This window comes from Tursiops truncatus, chromosome 21 (genome assembly GCF_011762595.2).
Source record: "Tursiops truncatus isolate mTurTru1 chromosome 21, mTurTru1.mat.Y, whole genome shotgun sequence".
NCBI lineage: Eukaryota > Metazoa > Chordata > Mammalia > Artiodactyla > Delphinidae > Tursiops > Tursiops truncatus.
This window is the reverse complement of record NC_047054.1, coordinates 29,203,467-29,212,301: the sequence shown is the minus strand read 5'-3', so window position 1 is coordinate 29,212,301 and position 8,835 is coordinate 29,203,467. Positions and strand designations below refer to the sequence as shown.

General features: G+C 53.3%; 1 protein-coding gene across 4 annotated transcripts in view; it reads left to right on the top strand.

The window, feature by feature from the left end:
- The first annotated feature begins 6,323 nt into the window (after positions 1-6,323).
- RAB11FIP1 (RAB11 family interacting protein 1) overlaps positions 6,324-8,835 on the top strand; it is a 30,035-nt gene continuing 27,523 nt past the window's right edge. For 2 of the 4 annotated variants that reach the window (XM_019921377.3, XM_019921375.3), the window contains exon 1: positions 6,324-6,790. In XM_019921377.3, the coding sequence (XP_019776936.1) occupies positions 6,411-6,790 (380 nt within the window). In that variant the 5' untranslated portion in view covers positions 6,324-6,410. Of the gene's footprint in view, positions 6,791-7,897; positions 8,075-8,835 lie in introns of all 4 variants that reach the window. The other 2 variants (XM_019921379.3, XM_019921380.3) reach the window with 2 other exon arrangements.

The window sequence follows — 8,835 nt, the reverse complement described above, 5'->3', positions numbered from 1 at the left end:
GAACTAAGATCCTGCATGTTGTGCAGCACAGCTGAGAGAAAAAAAAAAAAGTAAAGATGCCAGATCCCAAATACCTAATATATGATTCATTCACATAATGTTCAAAAATAGCAAGACTAATCTTTGGGGATAAAAGTCAAGGTAGTGGTTACCTTTCGAAAGGAGGGGAGCCTAGTGACTGGCGGTGAACCAAGGGGAAATTTCCGCAGGAGCTCGTCCTGTTCTATTTCTTGATGTGGATGGTGAAATTTCACAAGGCTGGAAACTTTTGTGCACTTTTCTGCATATGATGTTTACAGTACATTTTTCTTTCCTTGATTATAGTCATGCTGTAATGCTATAATAAAGTTTGTTTTAAAAAATCTGTTCCTGGGCTTCCCTGGTGGTGCAATGGTTAAGAATCCGCCTGCCAATGCAGGGGACACGGGTTCGAGCCCTGGTCCGGGAAGATCCCACATGCTGCAGAGCAACTAAGCCCGTGCGCCACAACTACTGAGCCTGCACTCTAGAGCTCGTGAGCCACAACTACTGAAGGCCGCATGCGTAGAGCTCGTGCTCTGCAACAAGAGAAGCCACTGCAATGAGAAGCCTGCACACCACAACGAAGAGTAGCCCCTGCTCACCGCAACTAGAGAAAGCCCGCAAGCAGCAACAAAGACCCAACACAGCCAAAAATAAATAAATAAATTAAAAAAAAATCTGTTCCTATGTTATATAAACACTTTTCTTCCTTTTTTTTGTTTTGGCTGTGACGCTCGGCATGTGGGATCTTAGTTCCCCAACCAGGGATCAAACCCATTCTCCCTGCAGTGGAAGGGCTTTATTCTGGTGCTCTCCCTTGGACCCTGCCAAGCATCAAGCGCTGGGCTTGGCTTGAAGCTTCCGGGTCTACGTCACGATTCCTTAGGGTGTCAAAAGTCCACGTAGCCATCAGCCCTGTGCCACGTGTCGTGGCATCAAAAGGGAAGAGGAGTAAAAGGTTGATGGGGTTGTTTACATCCTCCTCTTGGCCGGCTCTGCTGTGGTGGGGTCCCCAGTGGTCCAGGGGGGGCAGCGGTTGAGAAAGTGGAGGCTCATGGCTTTTCTGAGAGATGCCAGGAAGAGAACAACATCTTGAGGGGCAGCTTCCAATGCAAGAATTCAAGGAGGAGTAAAAACTTCTACTTTGCCCCTGTGTGCCATGAAGTTGATTCTGGAAAGGTGGAAAATGGCTCTTATGATGAACATGTATTTTTTTATACTCAGAAAGTATAAACCTTATAATTTAATTAATTAATTAATTAATTTTTGGCTGTGTTGGGTCTTCGTTGCTGAGTGCGGGCTTTTCTCTCTAGTTGCGGTGAGCGGGCGCTACTCTTCGTTGTGATGTGTGGGCTTCTCATTGCGGTGGCTTCTCTTGTTGTGGAGCACGGGCTCCAGGGACCCGGGCTTCAGAGTTGTGACACACGGGCTCAGTAGTTGTGGGTTGCAGGCTCTAGAGTGCAGCAGGCTCAGTAGTTGTGGCAGACGGGCTTAGTTGCTCTGCGGCATGTGGGATCTTCCCGGACTAGGGCTCGAACCCATGTCTCCTGAATTGGCAGGCAGATTCTTAACCAATGCACCACGAGGGAAGTCCTAAACCTTATATTTTAAAAAGACAGTAATACAGGGCAGTGCTGGAGGTGGCGGTAGCAGGGATTAAATGGACTAATGTTGAAGGTTCAAGAGTCCTTTATGTCTCTTCTACCTAACTTGAGCTGCCTTCCATTGGCAAGGAATTGGGAGATGGTTAAGGCAAAGGTGAGGACCACATTTTTCCTGCCTTCGAGCTGCTGGCAAGTGAGTAAAACCAGTGCTGACTCCGAGTACAAGAAATAAGCTAGGGGGACTTCCCTGGCGGTCCAGTGCTTAAGACTCTGAGCTTCCACTACAGGGGGCACGGGTTCGATCCCTGGTGGAGGAACTAAGATCCTGCATGTGACCTGGCCACCCCCCTCCGTGTCCGTCCCCCGAAAAAAAATAGCTAGGAAACGGCAGCAGTTCTGAATGGGAGCGGCGGGAGGGAAAGCTTTGGGCAGAAAGTGGGAAGGTGAGGGCTGCACATTCCCTAGAGCTTTTCAGCTGTGGGATTCAGGAGCCTTCTCTGAAGGGACCTGACAAGTTGGAAAGGCAATGCCTTTGCGTAATCCGTGAGGCAAGCTTCATTAAACAAAGTAGTGCTGTCACCAAGATTGTAGGGAGATGGCTGAGCCATCCTCTTGTTGAGACCCTCCTCTGTCCGCTGGGCCATGCTTTCAACCTCTTCACTGCCACAGCCCCTGGGGCACAGGAAAGAGCCTGGTGCTCACTGACTCCATGAAGAAGCAGGAAGCCCTTGCTCCTTGGAGGGAATCTTGGTCAACCGAGTGGGCCGGAGGAGGCAGAGGCAGCTGGACCGGAGCAGCCAGAGGGCTGTTTAGGCAGAGCCCCAGTGAATGAGTCATGTGTGTGGAAGGCTGTCGCTACCCCCCAGAGACTGGGGCGAAGGAGAACAGGCTGACAGGCAGCCCTACCAGGCCCTTTCTCTTCCTCCCTCGGGGGAGCATGTGGGCCCCTCCAGAGTCGCCAGGATGATCTCTGAGGTCGTGTGTCTGCAGCTGGGGGATGTCGAGGGGCCGTAGGGAGGTCGGCCGCTGGCGGGGCAGTGACGCCTCCCCCTCCACAGGCCCTGTCTCCCGTCTAGTCTGGCTCTGCACCATGTCTTAGAGGGGAAACCTTCCCGGATGAGCCTAAGAGCATATCTGTGCTAGAGACCCCACGGCGAGGCCCAGCGCCACCCGGCGAGAGGCCCGGGCCCAGGTGCTCTCCGCCCTGCTGCTTTGGGAGGAGGACAGGTGGCTGACCCTTCCAGTTGAACCTGTCAGGTGCCTTGTCTGCTGAAACTCCTTCCTCTGCCAGTCAGAGCCCCAGGCGGGGCGGGGTAAGAGGGGAGAGCAGTCATCCCTCCACACCCTGGCCATGGGAGGTGTTTACAAACACTCCCGGAATTCAGGGAGCCGGCCAGGGGTCAGCGGGCCCAGCGCCAACCTTGCCCTCGTCATTGGGTCTGCTCCACCCGTCCACCCCCTGCCCCACGTGGCCTGAGGGTCTGTCTACAAAGCTGGAAGAAGACAGCCTCTTGGACTCTGGGCGGTCAGTAGGTAGGCCTTCAGGGACAGTGTGCTCCAGCTGGGGAGGGGGAAAAGCCACCCCGAGGCGTGTGGAGGGCGATCAGCCAGCTCCCAAGCACGCCCTGTGCTGGACCTCCTGGCATCTCTCCACCGGCAAGTTTCTCATTCCCGCCTCCGGTGAGCCCCACTCCTCTGAGTTAACCCCTGCCCATGTCCAGTGTCTAGAGAGAAGGATATGGACCGGGATTTCTCTGAGGTGGTGAGGCTGCCCTGTCCTCCCCCAACCTCTCACTTCCTCTTTAACCACAGAGCCTAGCTGTGTCTGACAGAGACCCAAACACATGAGGTCACCAGGGGATCCTATTTTCTCCTCCCCTCTCGCACCCCGCCTGTCCTCATATCCTTCCCATGAGTGGAGGGGATGTTCCGTGTCATACTCAGCCTGTCGGGCTGTCCTTCTGGGTTTCACTCCTGGCTCTGTCTCCCCCGGGGAACCGTGTGTGTGTGGGAGAGGAGGTGAGGCTGGAGATGAAAAATTTTACTCCTAGGATCAGTTTGGATGGCAGATCTCTGACTTTGTCTGGCTGGGAGGCAGTGGAGCAGTGGACAGGCAGGGCAGCCAAGAGGGGAGTATGGTACAGCCTTATTTATTGTAGCATCAACTTAGAATAGTCACCAAGGATGGGTCAGGGGTGGGGCAGAATGGGGCTGGAGGCAAACAGTCTCCAGGTGAAAACAAAGGCGGGTGTCTGGCTGTGACCTACCGCGCTATTGGCTGCTGGGCTGCTTCTGGTCATACCTTGCCTTACGACCTGATCACACCACTGTTCAAAGTCCTCTGGAGGCGGGCTCACCTGGTCCAGAACTCTGTATACACACCATGGCCTGGTGTCCATGGTCTGCGTGATCTGGCCCGGCCTACCTGGGCTGCCTTAGCTCCACCACCTACCCCCAACGCCTTCCTGAAGTATCCCACGGTCTAGCCCCACTGGGGTACTCTGACCTCCACACTCCTGCTTTAGCTGTTCTGTTCTCTCCTGAAAGGCTCTTCCTCCATGCTCCCTTCTCTGCCTTTCAAATCTGGCCTATCCTTTAGGGCCCAGCTCAATGCCATGTCCTTCATAAAAATCCACCTGCTTAAGATGTTAGCTATTTTATAGAGAATGGATAAACAACAAGGTCCTACTGTGTAGCACAGGGAACTATACTCAATATCCTATGGTAAACCACAATGGAAAAGAATATAAAAAAAGAATATATATGTATAACTGAGTCACTTTGCTGTACTGCAGAAATTAACGTTGTAAAACAACTATACTTCAATTTTTTAAAAATTTTAAAAAAATCCACTAGCTTAGAGAAATTGCTCTATCCTCAAAACACCCAAAGCATTTTATTGGTACAGGACTTCCTTTACAGCATTTGTCAGGGTGTGCCTTGGGACTGGGTCTCATTCAAAGGGTTTTGTGCCCTCGGTCTGTAGCACCTAGCACATGCTGGGCACCAGGTCAGTTCTCAATATATCTTTACAGTAGCGAATGGAGCCATAAGGTTGAATGAGGTTAACAGATCGTCAAGCAGGGAAATGGCACCAAATCAACAGAGTTCTGCTAGGCTTTCCTGCCGCTTACAGGTCTGGTACCTCCTTTCCTTTCCCCTTCCGATCACTGTTAAACATTTCAAGGCCTAGTAAATAGGCCTTTCCCACACTGCAGCCACCCTCAGTTGCAAACCTGAGGCATAATGTCTGTCTTGTAATTTCTTACGTGGTAAAAGGAAACACTATGTACTCATGGTTGGCTGGGATAACCTGCCAACTCTTCAGTTCCGTAGCACTTCCTGAGTACCCACTGGCTGCCCAGGTTTCTGCTGGGGGTTCTGGAGGAGACAAGTCACCACCCGGTCCTGCCCTGAAGAGGGCTATCAGAAGCCAGACCCTGGAGAAATCTGAGTGAAGCCTTGCGGTGGATAGGACATGGGTTGGCAGAGAGGTGGGCAGGACCGCCATGGGCCAGCCAAGTGAGTACATGCCTGAGGTGGGAAGATTATCTGGGCTACAGTTTGCTCAGGAGATAGAGGAGAGAGAATCAGGGTGGGGTCCAGATAGGAGTGCCTTGAGCCATCCAAGATTGGGGTTCTGAGGATCTGGAAGAAGCAAAGGATGCAGCAGAAACACTAGATGGGAGTCAGGACACGGGGGTCTAGTCCTGGCTCTGTTGCAGGATCTTGAACGAGTCACTTCTCTGCTTCCCTGGCCCTTTCCTTAATTCTAAAACCTAAAAACCTTCAAAGTGACCTTTGCAATCTGATGATCAATAGATATTTGAGTCTTTGAAGTTGCATATTGGAAATGAAGGGAATCAGCCACCCTAATGGAAACTGGGAACGAGAAAGTGCCTGACTGGGAGCTCAGAGATAAAGAGCGAGGAGAGACTGCAGAGGGTCCAGCCAGGGAGAAAAGGGGAACTGCGGGGAAGGGCCCCGTTGGGCAATCCCATTTTCAGTTCCTCCTTTCGTCCCCTTCCCCGACTTAGCCTCTTGGCCTCACCTTATTTGGTCAGGGCGGGGCAAAACAGAACACTCCCACGCCGTCTCAGGCGCTCCCTGCCTTTCCCTTCCCCTTTTCGGGCCCTCAAAAGATCCTCCTCGCTCTTCCCTCACCTGGCACCTTCCCCGAACCCACTTTCCTCCATAGCAACGCCCCCCGCGGCCAAAGTAGGAAGAGCAACGAATTTGGGAACGCATTCATAATTACCCTTGTAGCTACCGTTTATTGGGAACTCACCCTGTGCCAGGTAACATTTTTTTATAGCAATTCTATGAGGTGATTGTTATCTCATTTTACAGATAAAGAAACTGAGACCCAAAGATATTAAGTAATCTGTGCAAGGTCACACACCTGCCGGTTGGCAAGGCCAGATTGGAAATGAGGTGTGGCTCCCCAGTAGCTGCTCTGGCCACTTCCGGTTGGGCCGGGAGACCTTTGGCAGTCGGAGACCCCCGCCCTCACCTAGCACCTCTCAGACCCGAAGTCTTCAAGCCCCGCCCCCGCCCGCGCCGAGCCCGCCCAGTCCTCGGCGCCCTGGAGCCTCGCCCGGCCGGCGCGGAGGAGGCGGGCCCAGCACCCGCAGGTGGGGCGGGTGGCGGGGCGGGGCTGGGAGGGGCAAGGCATAGAGGGGGCGTGGCCGGAAGCCTTAAAGAGGCCGGCGCGGCGGGGCGGGCCGTAGGGGCCGCGGGTCGCGGCGATCTTCTCAGTTTCGGTTGGACCGCAGCGCAGCCACCATGTCCCTGGCGGCTTCGGCGGGCAGGGGCCCGGGGGCCGTGTGGTCCCCAACGCACGTGCAGGTGACGGTGCTCCAGGCTCGGGGCCTGCGGGCCAAGGGCCCCGGGGGCACGAGCGACGCGTACGCAGTGATCCAGGTGGGCAAGGAGAAGTACGCCACCTCCGTGTCGGAGCGCAGCCTGGGCGCGCCCGTGTGGCGGGAGGAGGCCACCTTTGAGCTACCGCCGCTGCTGTCGGCTGAGGCAGCGCCCGCCGCCGCCGCCGCCACCCTGCAGCTCACCGTGCTGCACCGCGCGCTGCTCGGCCTCGACAAGTTCCTGGGCCGCGCCGAGGTGGACCTGCGGGAGCTGCACCGGGACCACGGCCACAGGAAGACCCAGTGAGTGCGGGCCGGGGGCGAGGACGCGTGGTCTGGGCGCCGAGACCCTTTTGAGTGTGTCCCCACCAAGGGGACGAACGGAGCGAGGCCTTTCTAGAGGGATCCCCTCGGCCCGTACTAGTATTCTCACCTAGCTTCACCTTCTTGGGCTCTCCCAAGTGTGTGGCTTCGGGTACCCGGAGAGTTTTTGAATCTGCAGGACGGCGCTCGGCGTCTGGAACTTAGTAATCACTTAATGAATTTTTGATGAATCGAAACTACCTGTGGGCTGACGAATTACTCTTATTTAGTTGAGTAGCGTGTGTATTTGATGTACGCATTAGCCTCCGTGGAAAGCCTCCTGGGTATTTAATTTTACTGGACACTGAGCTGAGAATGGCTGGGCCAGGGCGCAGGGAGGACCCACTGGAGCAGTGAAAGCCACTGACACTAGGGCCCTAGAGCCTCGCCCAGGGGCTGAGCTGGGGCGTTACAGTGCGGTGGGGACTGGGGAACGGGGAATGCGGGCTGCCTGGGGAGGGCTATCCCCCAACCCGACCTCACAGCCGCCGAAGGGGTTGGTCAAGAGAATTTGCCCCGCCCTCCTCTCCGCCCCTCCCTCAAGAATGCTAGAACAGTTTGGTCTTCACTTTCAGACCGAAAAATACTAACCGTGTTTGCCCCGGGCCCCAAAGGAGTAAGGATTTCCCATTGATGGCTGGAGCCAGGGCCTGCCCTTGGCCGAGCTGAACTGAAAAGTAAGCATTGTTTCTGTCCGGAGTTTGTCAAGTTCTCTGGTCCTACTGGGTAGTGGGGAGGGGATGGCTGCTCACCTGTAGCCACCGCACCCCCCCCCCCCCCGCCCCCAAGACTTCTCTTTTAGGGTATCAAGAGTCCCGCAGGGAAAGCAGGGCGAAACCCTGTGCACTCCAAAGTGTTACCGATTTATTTGTTCTCTTTCGCAGGTGTTGGGAAGGGAACATTTGATTATGCTCATCTAGTGTACCGACAACTAGCCTCGCTTAGCTTAATTGGTTACTTTGCTGGACCTTAAATATGCAAGGCAGTCATGTTATCACCTAACTCCTGTGGTTTACGAAGCACTCTGATCCATATTGTGTGTTTTAGATACAAACAGTATTTCAGCTTTCCCTTGTGAAGGAGACAGGAAGAGCCAGAGGATTTGAAGTTACCAGACTCCCCTTTCTGTAGGGTGCTTGCAACTGTGATACCTGCTCCTCTTATCTGGCCAAAGATGAACAGGCATTTCTGAACTCAAATCAGATAAAAAGAGAGAGCCTTGAGGTGAGGATGGATGGGGTATCTTTGTGGCATCAACTTACAAGCCATAAGGTGAGCAGCAGCGTCTTTGCTGAGCTGGGGCTGAAGCAATGCTAATTTTCCATTTGACTAAATGACATTTGGGGCCTGGGGTTGGCTTCCTTTCCAGCTTCAACTAGGCACCATTGGCCGTCCTTTGTCTTGTCCCATCCCGAGATGTGTGGATATTATCGTCTGTCTCTGCCATCTGTTTCTTCTGTGAACCGTTTATTGCCTTGAAAGATAGATAGCATCTTCCTGCCAGAGATGGGGATTCCAGATTCCTGGGTCTGGTGCCCACTCTCGCCCTGACTCATTGCTGGGCTTCAGGCTGCTCGGTCTCTAAACATCCAAGTTGCCTTATGTATAAATGGAGCTTGTGGCCAGACTTAATTGATGTTTATAAGATGTTTCCAGGTTGCTGGATTAATGGAGCCCCGTGTATAGGTTCAAAAGGTTCTGTTACTGCTTTGGGAGGAATGAAAACCTCAAGTTCCCTGTGTCAGGAAGGGTACAGTCTCTGCATCTCCATTTTTCTCATCCTCTCTGATGTAATTCTAAACTTAGATGATTACTCCTGTCTCTATCATATGAGCTTGTGACCACTTAGAGTATCAGCTTATAGGAAAATGGTACTTAGTTGATAGATTTTTTTTTTTTTTTTTTTAGTTGATAGATTTTTAATAACTGCAAAGGAAGCCTTCTTTGCTCTGCTAGCAGTAGGTGAAATTGCAAGCTTTCCACCT